The following is a 15,890-nucleotide window of genomic DNA, read 5'->3' on the forward strand; positions in this document are numbered from 1 at the left end:
TTCCTGGGCAAGGTGATTGAGCGGGTGTTTGCTGAACAACTCCAGGCACGCCTGGAAGAAGCGGACCATTTGGATCCCTTCCAGTTGGGATTCAGGCCTCACCATGGGACTGAAACTGCCTTGGTCGTGCTGGTCGATGATCAGCAGCTTTTGACACCATCGACCATAACATCCTTCTGGACCGTCTAGAGGGGTTGGGAGCTTGGGGCACTGTTATACAGTGGTTCCGCTCAGTCCTCCTGGGCTGTGTTCAGAAAGTGGTGGGGAGGATGAGTGTTCAGACCCCTGGGCTCTCACTTGTGGGGTGCCTCAGGGTTCCGTCCTCTCCCTCATGCTTTTTAACATCTACATGCAGCTGCTGGGAGAGATCATCAGGGGGTTTGGGCTGGGTGTTCATCAGTATGCGGATGATACCCAGCTCTACCTCTCTTTCAAATCAGAACCAGTGAAGACGGTGAAGGTCCTGTGTGAGTGTCTGGAGGCGGTTGGAGGATGGATGGCGGCTAACAGATTGAGATTGAATCCTGACAAGACAGAGGTACTGTTTGTGGGGGACAGGAGGCAGGCAGGTGTGGAGGACTCCCTGGTCCTGAATGGGGTAACTGTGCCCCTGAAGGACCAGGTGCGCAGCCTGGGAGTCATTTTGGACTCACAGCTGTCCATGGAGGCGCAGGTTAATTCTGTGTCCAGGGCAGCTGTCTATCAGCTCCATCTGGTACGCAGGCTGAGACCCTACCTGCCCACGGACTGTCTCTCCAGAGTGGTGCATGGTCTAGTTATCTCCCGCTTGGACTACTGCAATGCGCTCTACGTGGGGCTACCTTTGAAGGTGACCCGGAAACTGCAACTAATCCAGAATGCGGCAGCTAGACTGGTGACTGGGAGCGGCCACCGGGACCACATAACACCGGTCCTGAGAGATCTACACTGGCTCCCAGTACGTTTCCAAGCACAATTCAAAGTTTTGGTGTTGGCCTTTAAAGCCCTAAACGGCCTTGGTCCTGTATACCTGAAGAAGCGTCTCCACCCCCACCGTTCAGCCTGGACACAGAGATCCAGCGCCGAGGGCCTTCTGGCGGTTCCCTCATTGCGAGAAGTGGGGTTACAGGGAACCAGACAGAGGGCCTTCTCGGTAGCAGCACCCGCCCTGTGGAACGCCCTTACATCAGATGTCAAGGAAATAAGCAGCTATCTTAATTTTAAAAGACATCTGAAGGCAGCCCTGTTTAGGGAAGCTTTTAATATTTAATGCTGTATTGTTTTAATATTCAATATGGAGCCGCCCAGAGTGGCTGGGGAGACTCAGCCAGATGGGTGGGGTATAAATAAATCATCATCATCATCATCATCATCATCATCATCACTATTAGTTGTTGCTGTTCTCCATTATGCCTTGGGCAGAGCTAGTGTTGTTTCAGGAGTTCTCCACTGCTGCGTCCCTGCTTCACTGTTTTGCAACTTTAGCAGCAGCTGCAAAAATCACACTGTCCCAATAAATATCCTGTTTTCACCATTTTCCTGTCAGCCTGGGAATGAGATTGAGCTGTCAAACTTCAAATAATTCAGTAATGAACCTTATCAACTCCTTGGCATAGCTGCCAAGTTTTCCCTTTTCTCGCGAGGAAGCCTATTCAGCATAAGGGAAAATCCCTTTAAAAAAGGGATAACTTGGCAGCTATGCTCCTTGGCAAGCTCGCAGCTTTCTCTCATCCCTTCGTTCAGCCAAAGATAAGCAATTACGCTTCCAGTTAAATTAAATTCCAAAAGTTTTTCTTTCTCCACACAATTTAAGAAAGTGGTACCTAAGTTTACAAACACAATTGGTTCCGGAAGTCTGTTCATAAACTGAAGCGTTCATAAACTGAAGCGAACTTTCCCATTGAAAGTAATGGAAAGTGGATTAATCTGTTCCAGACGGGTCTGCGGAGTACTCAACCTGAAGCATACTTAACCCGAGGCATGAGTATAATTGGTTCTGGAATAATAATAATAATAATAATAATAATAATAATAATAATTTATTTATTTATTTATACCCCGCCCTTCTGGGCCCCTCTGGGCGGCTTACAACAGAAAAATGAAATAAAATAATCTATTAAACATTAAAAGCCTCCCTAAACAGGGCTGCCTTCCGATGTCTTCTAAAAATCTGGTAGCTGTTTTTTTCTTTGACATCTGATGGGAGGGCGTTCCACAGGGTGGGCGCCACCACCGAGAAGGCCCTCTGCCTGGTTCCCTGCAACTTGGCTTCTCGCAACAAGGGACCAGCCAGAAGGCCCTCGGTACTGGACCTCAGTGTCCGGGCAGAACGATGGGGGTGGAGACGCTCCTTCAGGTATTGTGCCATTTAGGGCTTTAAAGGTCAGCACCAACACTTTGAACTGTGCTCGGAAGTCTGTACTTAACCTGAAGCGTACTTAACCTGAAGCGAACTTTCCCATTGGAAGTAATGGAAAGTTGATTAATCCGTTCCAGACAGGTCCGCTGAGTACTTAAACTGAAAATACTCAAACCAAGGTGTACTTAAACCGAGGTATGACTGTATATGGAAATTATTGGTACACCACCCTATATCCATAAATCTGAGGGCGATGCGTAACATAAAATAATGGTTTCTGCAGCAGCAGCACCAAGTCCTCTTCTTCCCAAACGCAGTTCCCTCTTGCTTCAGTGGGTTTTGCTGGTTGACGTGGCACTTAAGAGATATGAGGGAGCAACCTTGTGATTTATAGTCAAGCCTTAGGCTTAACACATTTTATTGTTTCATTAAACTGTACCGGTAAACGGTGGCTCTGCAGTCTGCAAACAGGTTTCACCTTTTCTCCCCAAACACACGATGAAATCAACCCCCCTCACAACAAATATCATTTTCCTTTTGCTTACTCTGGCATCCTGTGTCGTTCCTACCTCACAGGGTGGTTGTGAAGATATAATGGAAGTATGGCCAGGGAGGGAACCATGCGCATTGATTTGATCTTTCGTTTCACAACACGGAAAGCAGAGGACAGACCAAGAAAAGAACCAAAGGATCAACTTCATCCAACAGCTTGTTCAAAGGCCCGGGATTTAGTCTGGCATTTGGCAACAATAGTTCTCAAAATAGGCTGCTTCAAGGGACTCAAATATAGGACTCAAAATAGGCTGTTTTAAGGGAGGTTACTTCCCCCTTTTGGATTTATTCCCCTGAAGTGTCCTTGTATGTCTGCACACCCTGAGGTTACCCTGAGTGGTAGCGCAGTTCTGCCATTTTAGATTCTGGATATAAGGTTCTCAAAAGGGGAAAAAACCCTCTTTAGGAAACTACTTGAAAACATGACTTTTGCTCATTCAACTGAGTGGTGCCCTGGAGTCCTGCCCTGAAGGCACCACTGATCCTTGCCTCTTTTATGTTGGTAGTGTGGTATTTGGGCCACATTTGCATTATCACAGAAAGATTTGAATCATATGCCCCTGTGTATCCTGGTCATGTTTTTCTGATGCCTGATGATCGTCTTCCAAAGCAACTACTCTATTCCGAATGTAAAAAATGGAAACCGTAATGCTGGTGGTCAACAAAAGAGGTTTAAAGACTCTCTCAAGGCATTTTTTTTTAAAAAAAATGTAGTATAAACACCGACAATTGGGAAACACTGGCCTGTGAGCGCTACAGCTGGAGAACAGCCTTTACCAAAGGTGTCATGGGAGACACTTGAACTCACGACGCAAGGGGGAAACGTGCTAAGAGGAAGGCATGCTTGGTTATCCCTCACCGTGATCATCTCCCACCTGGAAACCTATGTCCCCACTGTGGAAGGACGTGTGGATCCAGAATTGGTCTCCACAGTTCACTTGCAGACTCACTGTTAAGACCACTGTTCATGGAAGACAATCTTACTTGGCTACGAGTGATCGCCAAAGAGGAAGAAGACTGGATAAGCAAGTCCAATTTAGTAAAATGGTCTAAGAGTTGTGATAGACCTACACTCCATCAATATATCCAATCCTCTTTACTAAAACGCCACCTAAGCTTCCCTTTTATACTTCCCTCAGTCTGTTTGTGTCATGCCTGCTTTCTCCCCGCCCCTTATATAAATAACCAGCAGGATTAAGGCTGTAATCCTATATACAAGCTTACAGGGGAAAAGCTCCAACTGAACTCGCTGGTCCTTACTTCTGACATAGAATCATGGCATCATAGAACTGTAGAGTTGGAAGGGACCCCAGGGGACATTTAGTCCAACCCCCTGCAATGCAGGAATCTCAACTAGTGCATGCATACATGGCAGATGGCCATCCCAACCTCCAAGGAAGGAGAGTCCACCACCTCTTGTGGGAGTCTGTTCCACTCTCAAAAAAACTCTGTCAGAAACTTCTTCCTGATGTTTAGTCAGAATCTCCTTTTTTGTAACTTGAATCCATTGGTTCGAGTCCTACCCTCCAGAGGAGGAGAAAACAAGCTTTCTTCATCCTCCCTGGGACAGCCTTTTAGATATTTGAAGATGGCTATCATACCTTCTTCCACCTCCTCTTTACCAGGCTAAACACACCCAGTTTCCTCAACCGTTCCTCATAAGGCATGGTTTCCAGACCCTTGATCACCTTGGTCCTCCTCCTATGCACACGTTCCAGCTTGTCAATACCCTTCTTAAATTGTGATATCCAGAAATGGACACAGGACTTCAGGTGTGGTCTGACCAAGGCAGAACAGAGCGGGACTATTACTTATCTTGATCGGGGCTGGGCACTATACTTCTGTTGATGCAGCCTAGAATTGCATTAGCTTTCTTTGCTGCTGCATCACACTGTTGACTCATGTTAAGCTTGTGGTCTACTAAGACCCCTAGATGCTTTTCACATGTACTCCTAGCAAGCCATGTGTTCTGCATCTTATATTTGTGCAGCTGGTGCACGGGGTTGCCCATGAAGCAGAAAGCAGTTCGTTAGATTTTCAAAATTGTATTTTGGGACAAGGCAGGAAGTGATAATATGGGCATGGGATGTGGTGTTGGTAAGAGAGAGTGGAGAATGTACAGTTAGGTCAAAGAAGAGAAAGGTTTCATAGCAGCCACCAGGATATGTGAATCCATGTCAGGCTTATGGTGCTTGGGGAAAACCCCTGTATTGTTCCTCAAATTAGCCCACCCTCCCCCAAAGTTATTTGCCCTAAAGACAAAACAACTTTGGGGGGATTTTAGTCTGGAGAATGGTGCAGGAGAAACGGTTAACTTACAATGCCTCTAGCACTGGGCAGATTTGCCCTTTCCCCAGTTTCCCACTCCCAAAGGCTTTCCAACTTTTTTTTTAACAGCAGGAGGTGTGATCACAGGCTCATCTGCTACCACTTCTAGTTTGGCAGTGAGCAGAGAAGGGGCCCTAGGGCAAGGACAAAGGAGGAGCATGGTGCAACCATTTAAGAGTCTCCTATCCTCTTCAAGGGACATGGGTGGCGCTGTGGTCTAAAGCACTGAGCCTAGGGCTTGCCGATTGGAAGATCAGCGGTTCAAATCCCCGCGACGGAGTGAGCTCCTGTTGCTCGGTCCCAGCGCCTGCCCACCTAGCATTTTGAAAGCACGTCAAAGTGCAAGTAGATAAATAGGTACCGCTCCGGCAGGAAGGTAAACGGTCTTTCCGTGCGCTGCTCTGGTTTTGCCAGAAGCGGCTTATTCATGCTGACCACATGACCCTCGGCCAGTAAAGCGAGATGAGCGCCGCAACCCCAGAGTCGGCCACGACTGGACCTAATGGTCAGGGGTCCCTTTACCTTTATCCTCTTCAAAATGGCACCACACCATTACAAAAATGTGTAGAGATCTTACATACCTGCTGCTGTTTTTAAACATGAGCGGTATTAACAGTTGCACAAAAACAGGATTCCCACTTCTTCCTCCAGCTCACGCACCCTATATTGTTCCCAGATCTGCTCCGGGGAGTTGGGAGTACCCCCAGAACAGATTTATGGAGCTGCGGGTGTGTGTGTGTGGGGGGGGGGGGAATATTCTGTTGTACACAGAAAAATCAAGGCGCTGGTGGAATGTTTTGCTTAGCTCAGTGTTGAATACAGCTGTTCATCATTGCATTTCCATGCTGGTTGCAGAAAAAGGGGCCATTGAACTAGTAAAAGAACAATCTTCTACCGAGAAGGTAATAAAAATTTAGAGAGGTGAAGCACATTTGCTCTGGGACATTTTGTGGCTAAACAGAAGATCAACACAGATACACTGACTGATGCATGGTTGCAAAGTTTATTTTACATGCTGTGATACAAGTTCTAGAATATAGTACTCAGCATTTGGATAAAAATAGCAGCTGTGAATTTGCCTAGTTCCTGTCACTTCAATCAACACTGCTTTTCACAGGGGCTATCCTGCAGAAGGGGGAAAGGATGAAAATAGAGATTAGTAAATGTTTTATAGGTGAGGCATTTCCACTTATATGTACTCATATACTGTATATATTCATTTTGTTAGCCATCTAACACAGGGCGGTCTCCAATCAAGTCTTTTTTATTAATAAAAAGGTGTCATGAACTATATATATATAGTGTGAGTGTGAGGAAGCAGATAATTATTTGTAAAATGGGGGTGGAAACTTACCTGACGTGCCACTCAGCTACAGAAGTTGAAGCCATTCAGTTAGAGAGGGGCACAAATTATTTAACATTTTTACTCAGGCATCCCCAAACTGCGGCCCTCCAGATGTTTTGGCCTACAACTCCCATGATCCCTAGCTAACAGGACCAGTGGTCAGGGATGATGGGAACTGTAGTCCAAAACATCTGGAAGGCCGAAGTCTGGGGATGCCTGTTTTTAATCAACAAGGGAAAAAGCAGCTTTAAGTATACAAATGTGTGCGAAACTTTCTGCAATCAAACACATGAAGCTGTAGGTTCACAAGTTTAAGGGAAATTGTAGATGTTTATGGAAGGTAGGATTCTTTGGCCTGGGGGTGGGGGGAAGAGGAATGAGAAAGCTAATTTACAAACAACCTAAACTAAATGTAAGTAAATGTAAGGAAATAAATATGGCCAATTATAATGGAGTAATCTCGTTGACTTTATTGGTGGTACTCTTAACCAGGAGTTGATATTGTAATTGCAAGTTCCCAAAGCAGGGCAGTGATGCCCGTGGCCTTGACGTTATTCTTTTAGATTTGAAAATTTTATTTGCCCTTGAGAGTATTTTAATTGTCCCTGCGAGAGTTTCTGGGCTGCATTTTATTGGCTTGATACTGGGGGGCTGTGTGCACTTTCTCCTGCTGCAGCAACAGCCATCTCTTCTAGATTCCATCCCCTCCATCCCTCCGCTGTTGTGTGAGAACCGGCAGCCCACCTATGCACTACGATAATCTTCCCTTGTAAAGTGCATGAATTGAACCAGCACCTCGGCAACTGCCCATCCCTGCTCTCAAGGAGCAAAACCAGACTAAAAACACTGCAAGCCACATTGCAAGCCAGGAGTAGCAATCCTAAAGGGGAGTCGCAAGTCTGAAGATCTAAAGAGCAGCCAGTATGGTGTCTAACGGGTAGAGCGCTACCCTACCACAACCAGGAAATCCTAGGTTTCACGCAGCCGTGAAGTTTTACTAGATAGCCTTGGGGGACGTTTTCTTGCTCTCTGTCTTTCAGCCTAGTCTACTTCACAAGATTGCTCTGACGATAAAATGGAAAAAACATACAGCGCCTTGAAGAAAAGGTGAGGAACAAACAGGGTACTGGGTTTTTTCTTCCCTTAAGAAAAGTTTGATGTGACTTTTCAGAAGCTGATGGATGCTGGGATTCACACACCAAGACAGACAATCCCAGGTGAGTGTTTTGAAAGTCAAGAGTTGTTTACTGATGTGCGATGCAGCCCCCAGATATTTCATTCTTACTTCTTATTACGGCATGTCTGGAGTAGTACTTGGGCTGTGAAAGCAAGCTGCTTGGATTCTGTGATGCCGGCTTGAAGCCTCCCACTGGGAAATTCCTTTTCAAGCTCCAAATTCCTTCCAGAGCCGCTGTTCAAAATATATGAAGAGCATTATTGTCACTGGGGTTCCAAGCTGACCTTCTATATTTTTAGGTAGGAGGGAAAGCAATTAATACCCGCGGACTGAAATATTTGCACAAACCACTGGCTGACGAAACATAATCATGCAACTGTAGGTCTGGAAGGAACCTTGCATTATTGATTTGATTCCATTTATGGGCGGCTTGCCATAAAATATCTCCAAGCAGTTCCATAATAAAAACAAGTCCATATGTAAAAAACAAGTTAATATACCCAAACAATTAAAAAACCCACAGCTCTGTATGTAAAAATGCTTGCAAAGCATCATATATATATATATATTCCAATTCAATACAGATACACAGTGGGATAAAAAAAAAAACACCCTCCACTTGGTGTAAAAGGAAGATCTTCAGTAGGTCCTGAAAAGACAACAGAGTGGGCGCCTGTCTAGTGTGAATGGGAGAAAGCTCCAATTTAGCTGCCACCTTCCTAAATTCTGTTCCTATATTGTATGGAATAGACCTCCTGATATAGATGGAATCTGCAGGAGACCCTCTGCAGCAGAGCAGTGATCAATTGGGTATATTGCATATTATTGTAATGCCTGTGATAGATGCAAATATTAAGCCTCTAATCATGCATTTTTGCAGTGGTACGACATAGCAGTGGACACTGAGATCCAGCGCCGAGGGCCTTCTGGCGGTTCCCTCACTGCGAGAAGCAAAGCTACAGGGAACCAGGCAGAGGGCCTTCTCGGTAGTGGCGCCCCCCTGTGGAACGCCCTTCCATCGGAGGTCAAGGAGATAAACAACTACCTGACCATAGCTGCCAAGTTTTCCCTTTTCTCGCGAGGAAGCCTATTCAGCATAAGGGAAAATCCCTGTAAAAAAGGGATAACTTGGCAGCTATGTACCTGACATTTAGAAAACACCTAAAGGGAGCCCTGTTTAGGGAAGTTTTTATTTGTGATATTTTAATGTATTTTGGTATTTGTTGAAAGCCGCCCAGAGTGGTCGCGGAAACCCAGCCAGATGGGCAGGGTATAAATAATAACAAATAATAACAATAATAATAGCGCATAACTCTGAGGCCTTAACAACTATGTGGCTTTCAAACTGGGTTCCCAGGAACCTTGGGGTTCCTTTGAAGCTTCTCAAGGGTTCCTAAATGAAATTGGTAATGGCTGTACAGCTTTTCAGAAAGACGGTTTGCTCAATCTGCTGATGTTCTCCTGCAATGGGGAGCAGCAGCAGTGTGTTGTGAGGCCAGTGTCCCACATTAACCTTGCCACAGGATGCTCTGCAGTGTTCAAAGTTCCACCACAAGCCATACGGATTCCCAGCTATGGAAAACATGCCTTCAAGGTAGCATCTTTGAAAACCATCGGCTAAGGCAAATTCATGGCGGTAACAAAATACACATAGATGTCAATCAAAGGGGACGAGGGATGTCTTAACAGAGAATTAGCGTAGTATAGTCAATAGAGTATTGGCCTTAGGCTTCGTTTCAGCCCCCTAATCAGCCATAAAATTTACTAGGTGGTCAAGTCCCACCCCCTCTTTCTCTCAGTTTTATCTACCTTGGGTTGTTGTGAGAATAAAAAGAATAAACTTGTGCAGTGCTTTTTTCTAAAAAAAAATATGTTTAGGGGTACTCTCATTTTGACTCAAGAAAATCACCATTTTACAGTTCAAATCGGGGAAAATAAATACAGTAAATGGACAAAAGTACAAAGATTCACAAAATGTTTAGGGGCATGCGTAACCCCGCGTACCCCTCCTCCAAAAGCACTACTGAACTTGTGGATTTTGATTTGAGCTTCTTGATAAAAGGGATGAATACAAATGCTGAGATGCAAGGTGATAGTATTTATAGGGTCTGGCCCTCTTCGTCTATAAGTTGTCCAAAGCCAGCTTGCAACTACCAACTGCTGTTTTGGATTTCTCTGTTGAGGCTTCCCTAAACTTTAAATGAGTTGTTCTGGAGAATGCAGTTAAAGAACTGCCACTCTGAAAGATAAATGAAATACTTAATATTAAAAAGCGGGGGGGGGGGGGGGGAGTGGAGCCCACTCTGTGATTCTTACTCGGTCTGGTTACAAAATGAGTTCAGTAGGGGCAAGCCAATGTACTGGCTTTTGCTAGAGTTTGCTCTTGTTTTCAGCCTCTGAGTTTGGGACAGCAGCCAAATCTTTTTTTTTTTTATGGATTAAAAAGAACTTTATTTCTCTCTTTAAAAACATTACATAGAAAACCATCAAATACAAAATAAACACAAGATAAACACAAAATAAGCACACAAAAGAAAAGAACAAAAATACAAATTAAATACAAATTATATGTAAATTAAATGTAAATTAACTACAAATTTAAATAGAGAATGAAATAGGAATAAAAAAAAAATTCTTCCGATTGATGATATATTGTTTCTATCCATTTTTAACTATTCCCTGTTTTCTTCTTTTTATATTTTCCCACCCCTCACAGGTGAATCTTTTCCCCATTGCTATTCATGCATTCTCTTTAAACGATATTTAAATTAATTTAGACAAACTACTAATCTATTATTTATACCTTCTTTCTTTAGGTGTTCCTCCACTAACTTCCACTCTTTTTGCATTCTCTGTTTTGGTGTGTTTCTTATGGCCGGGGGTGCACATGGCTGTCGCGGGGCCGAAGCCGGGGCGGCGGTGGGAGGGGCGGGGATCCTCTAGGCGCTGGGAGCGGCCCGCTAGCACAGCCTCCGGCGCCGCATGAGAGTGTCCTGGGCGTGCGACCGAGATATTGTATCTGTGTCCAATCCCTGTGTCCGTGGGGCACATGGGCAGTAGCGCGGACACAGGGACTGGACGCAGAGACACAGGGACTTTATTATATAGGATTATATTGTTGTAACCCACCCTTGGACCTTAAGGTGAAGGGCAAGTAAGATATATTGGGAGCTCTCCAATGAAGTGCTTCCGCTAGCACCGTGACTTCTGAAGTGCAACAGAAATTATTTCCTCTACCCATGCATCCTCTAAATTTGTTCTGGGTCCCCCCAGAACCCCACCCCCTAGAAAAGGATTGGTGGAGGACACAGAGGAGCATGAGGAGAAGGAAAGGAACTTCCATTGTCCAAGCAGAAATCCTTGTCCTGGTGAATATCACACCATTCTGAATGCCTATAAAAATGCCTATATGACATGCACCATTCTGAATGCCTATAAAAATTGTAAGATACAAATTTGATAAATAAATAAATAGAACTTTGTTTTACCCATAACATCTGACTTTATATATTTCCTCAAGTTAAGCAGTACTGTATTTACACCATATTTTCACAACTTATTATCCACTAAACATTTCAGATTTTTCTTCGCTAAATCATTTTGTTTTTATTTTATACCTTTGCCAGCCACAGAAGCTTACCTTCTGAAGGGTGTTTAACTCTGCATTCATCCCTCCGAAAATAAAGCTCTTCTTCCAGCACTTCCTTAACTCTCCTAGGTGGTTCGACATACACAAACTTCTTCCCTGTTTTATTAAAGATAATTTACAGGGATAAGGAATCCCATATGATACATACCTTATTTCATTTAACTGTATCAGAATTAACTGCAGACAACTTGACATAATAAAATCTAAAATCATTCTCATTTGTAATATAAAGTTTTAAAATGCAAACAAAATGTTTAAAAAATGTGATATGGAAAATATCAATGATGTTTTATTTAAGTTACTGATGGCACCCATAGCTTAAATATTCAATTCAGGTGCAAGATATAACAGATATGGAAATAATACTGAGAAGTGTAATAATCTTCCATGCAATCACTAATCATTTTATATTTTCCCATGACACACCAGTGAAGACAGTAACTTAGGCCACTAGTTCATCTAGCTCAGTATTCTACTTTGCCTCACTATGGTTTCAGACAGGTCTTTCCCAGTCCTACCTAGAGATATTGTGGCTTGAAAATGGAACACTATGTGCACAAATCATAAGCTTTGTCACTGAGCTATGGCCCTCTCCCAATGTGTGCACCACCACATATTAATTCAACCGTTAAAGACTCAGAATAATCCAAAACCATTACACTGCCTGATTGATGAGGTTCCCATTGCGTGATTTACGACAAGCAGAAGTGATGCTTCTCTGAACTCTGGGGCATAGTAACAAATGTTGCAATCCTAATCCCACTTACTTGGGGGTAAACCCAAATGAGTTCAGTAGGACTTACTTCTGTGTAGGCTGGTTAAGACCGCGCTGGAAGCATCATGCTTCCAATTTTAATTGAAGGTTCTCATTCTTAGGTAACAGACAGAAGAGTCACTTTTAAGGATTCATTACCATTTAGAAATCAGTGGTACGGAGGTATGGAGTGGTACTGAAAAGATTACTGTATTTTTCCGTGTATAAGACTAGGTTTCCCCCCCTAAAAATAATGTCAAAAATTAGGGGGCGTCTTATACTCTGGGCCATTTCCCCCCATTTTCTTAAATCTGAGTCCCCCCAAATAAGGGGCATCTTATAGACGGAAAAATACAGTATGTGCTGTAGAATATAGCGGATTGTTTGGGAAAGGGACCTTATCTTCCCTTTTGGGGCACTAGAGGGCACTGTATAAAATTATATATGCAACAGGTTTTTGAAACAAACTAAATGCTTTTAAACGCCACACACTATTCATCCTAACTGCCACATGGAGAGATAATCAGGTAACAGGCATATACTGCCATTCTGTGGCAGTGGAGGAAAGGTGCAAAATGCGAAAATGGTCCCAGAATTCAGAGAACAGTGGCTCTTAATTTTTTCCCTAAAGCACAGCGCGCATGTAAGGTTGTGACGTTATGCTTGAAAAGGTAACAATTCCTACCGAAATCTCAGGAGCCAAAGGGGTGCTTGAATAGTCTGTCCAATGTTTGGAGGCATGGGGGGGCAGCTGCCCCTCCATCAAGTAAAATAATAGAAATACTTAACTAACCGATCAATCACGTCGGTTTTGCCTCCCCTAACAAAAATCCTGGCTACGCCCATGTTTGGAGCTGAAGCTTCAATCTGCACTGCTGCTTGTTGCCTCTTCGCATGACTAGTATAATGAGCTAGTCTGGGGCGGATTGGGGGCGAAAGGGGGCGGGGCAGGGGCAGGTAAGAGAGTTTCCTCATCCCTGCACTAGAGGAACCCAGTATATGTCTCCTTGTAATGGGATGTCCAAGTGTGGCATGAAACTGCTTAAACGCAGTCAAACTTTGCAAATGCTAATCTATAGTTTTGTGAGCCACTTGGGCGCAATTGCTCACTGTCAGCCATGCTTTCAGGGTGTAACATTAACCCATCTCACTGCCCCATATATTGTATAGGCCAGGGGTTCCCAACAAAATTTTCTCGAGGACCCCTCATCGAGCCGCTATTGTGACAAGGACCCCCATTAATTCCTAATCCTAAAATTAAAAAGTGAGAGCCAAATTAAGAGTCTTTTTATATTTTATATTTATACGTTTTTTACAGTTACGATTTAGGTTCAATGGACACTGACAAGATCGGTTCGAGAGTCACTGACTTACTTGCTTGAACATCAAATGCATTATCTTCCTCTTCATCTGTAGGCCTTTGTCGTTTTAACGAACCACTTTTTAACCAACGGTCCATTTTTAACTACGCGAACTGTAGCTTCCACGAAAAACAACGCTTTGTTTACAAACTACTGTTTTGCAAAGAGGCAGCGTGCGCCAGGGAGGAGGGAGGGGAATGGAGAAGACAGGGTACCTGCGCAGTAGCGCACAACTGAAGCCAGCGTGCGCAAAGCATCTTGGGGAGGTGAGCGTTAGTAGAATGCGCGTGCTGCCTCTTTGCAAAACAGTAGTGTTTGTAAAGCGCCACCTAACGGCATACAGCAGAACTACTGCCTCTATCTAATTCTAGTTTTGCGCTAGACTCTGCTCATGCAGGAAGCGGCCAAAACAAAAAATCTGTTATCATACAAAATATATTTAATATATTTTTTATTCTAATAGCATCTTGCGGACCCCTCTGGCATAGCTCACGGACCCCTGGGCGTCCCCGGACCACCTGTTGGGAACCACTGGTATAGGCACCCCAGCCAGTTGCTGCTTCCGGTTCAGTGACATTTCACTGTATTCTATATATGGGCCACCCAAACTAAGGAACCAAAAGCAAATCACGACTTTCAGGCATGTGTATGTCTCTATAAAATGGAATACACTTGGCATGCAGCCCTCGAAGGTTATAATGTCTACTGTAGATGGTTTTCTGTAAATGAAGTGTTTGTTAAGTTGTCCTTTGGTGAGTTAAAATGCCTGCGTATGAATAATGCTTCCATAGCTGATAGACTGAAAGCTTGCTGGATTAGGCAACTCTCCCAGCAGAAATAGCGGTGAGTGATGCAGCAACAGATCTGAAAGTGGGCTGTGTTCATTACAGTGAGAAAATTTCCCAATGGGATAAACCAAAGCTCCAGCATGTTTGGAATAACTACCTTGAAGGAGATGCAGTATAGCACTGGGATGGGATGTCCCCAATGGAATTGACTATAATTCGGAATTGGATGTCGATTCCTGTGGGTGAACAGAGGAAAAGGGAGGACGCCAGCCCTTCTAGAATGGAATTGAAAAGAGTTCCTCATAGTGATGTATTTGTCAGACAGAATAAACCCTTGTGGGGTGTGCAATGCCCCCATGGAAGGGAGACTGATATGTGCACAAGGCGGAAAAGCACAGTAAGCGAAAACCTTCCTTTTAACCCGGGTGTTTGGCCGATTAACATCCTATGACTTTTAAAGTACACAGCCAAAGCCACCTAATTAACGGGGAAACTAAAATATCATCTTAAAAGGTTTCAAAATAAAACATTACAAATGAGGTCGACTGCAGAATTTTATTATGCGTTTTGTACTCCCGTTTTGTATTTCTCTGCCGTGAACCGCCCTGGGATCTTCAGATGGAAGACGGTATATAAATTAAATAAATAATAACAACACTGGAACAGGCAGGATCCTCTGCCACTGGGGGAAAGAGGGTGGGTGGTCCCTTTGGGAGGCAAGGGAGGTGGGTTCGGGCATTGGAGCGGAGGGGGTCCAATGGTTCCAGCCAGGCAGTCCCTAATGCAAGAGGGTGGGGTGCCCTTTCCCTCTAATGGGGGTGGGTGGAGGGGAGAGGGCAGCACCCCCATTTTGCACAAAAAGAGGGGTAGCAGCAGCAGCAGCGACAGCAATGCCCCCACCCACCCACTCCCCTTGGCTCGAAAGAGGATGCCACGCTTTCCAGACGTGGAGGGGTCCCCCCCTCGGCGACCCCTCCCCACTCACAGGGCTGCCCCGCTTCATTGTACTCCGCGTAGCTCTGGCTGCTCCCCGACTCCCCGGGACTCGGCTCCAATCGCTCCCCGGCCGCCGCTCTCATGCCTCGCCGCCCGCCGCCGCCTCTTGCACCGACCGCGCCCAGGCAAGTGGGAGACGCGCGGGCCGGTTGCCATAGGAGCCCGAGGCAGCGAAAGGAGGAGGAGAAGGAGGAAGAAGGGAGAACACGGAGCTCGCGACTCGCCTCCCCCGGGGAAGCTTCCGAGGGAGCCTGGGAGTTAAGTTTCCCGCCTCCGCCCGCTCCCCGGGGCCGGGGGAAAGCGCAGCAGCGCCCAGGAAGAGAGGCGGCCTAGAGTGAGACTAGGCCCGGGCCTCTTGGGCGTTGCCATGGCGACGGATGCTGGGCTAAGAAGCCCGGCGGGGATGGATGGATGGATGGTGGGTGAAGCGAGCAGAGGCGTCACAGTGCAAAAGTGCTGCTGTCGAAGGCTATTGAGGCACCTGCAACAACAACTGCAACTTCTCCTCCTCCTCCTCCTCCTCCTCCTCCTCCTCCTCCTCCTCCTCCTCCTCCTCCTTCTATCACTGGTAGCCGAGTAAGATTGTCTTCCATAAACACGGT

At 45.2% G+C, this 15,890-nt stretch overlaps 1 protein-coding gene across 1 annotated transcript; it reads right to left on the minus strand.

Moving 5' to 3' along the window:
- Positions 1–6,202: 6,202 nt before the first annotated feature.
- Positions 6,203–15,388, minus strand: C4H11orf97 (chromosome 4 C11orf97 homolog). The gene is made up of 4 exons (XM_035116275.2): positions 15,278–15,388; positions 11,381–11,485; positions 7,849–7,974; positions 6,203–6,343 (listed from the first exon to the last, which is right to left on the minus strand). Exons 1-4 carry the CDS (start codon positions 15,369–15,371, stop codon positions 6,339–6,341), a joined length of 330 nt encoding a protein of 109 aa, XP_034972166.1. The 5' UTR covers positions 15,372–15,388; the 3' UTR covers positions 6,203–6,338.
- Between the last annotated feature and the right edge of the window lie 502 nt (positions 15,389–15,890).

This window comes from Zootoca vivipara, chromosome 4, assembly GCF_963506605.1.
Source record: "Zootoca vivipara chromosome 4, rZooViv1.1, whole genome shotgun sequence".
NCBI classification, from domain to species: domain Eukaryota; kingdom Metazoa; phylum Chordata; class Lepidosauria; order Squamata; family Lacertidae; genus Zootoca; species Zootoca vivipara.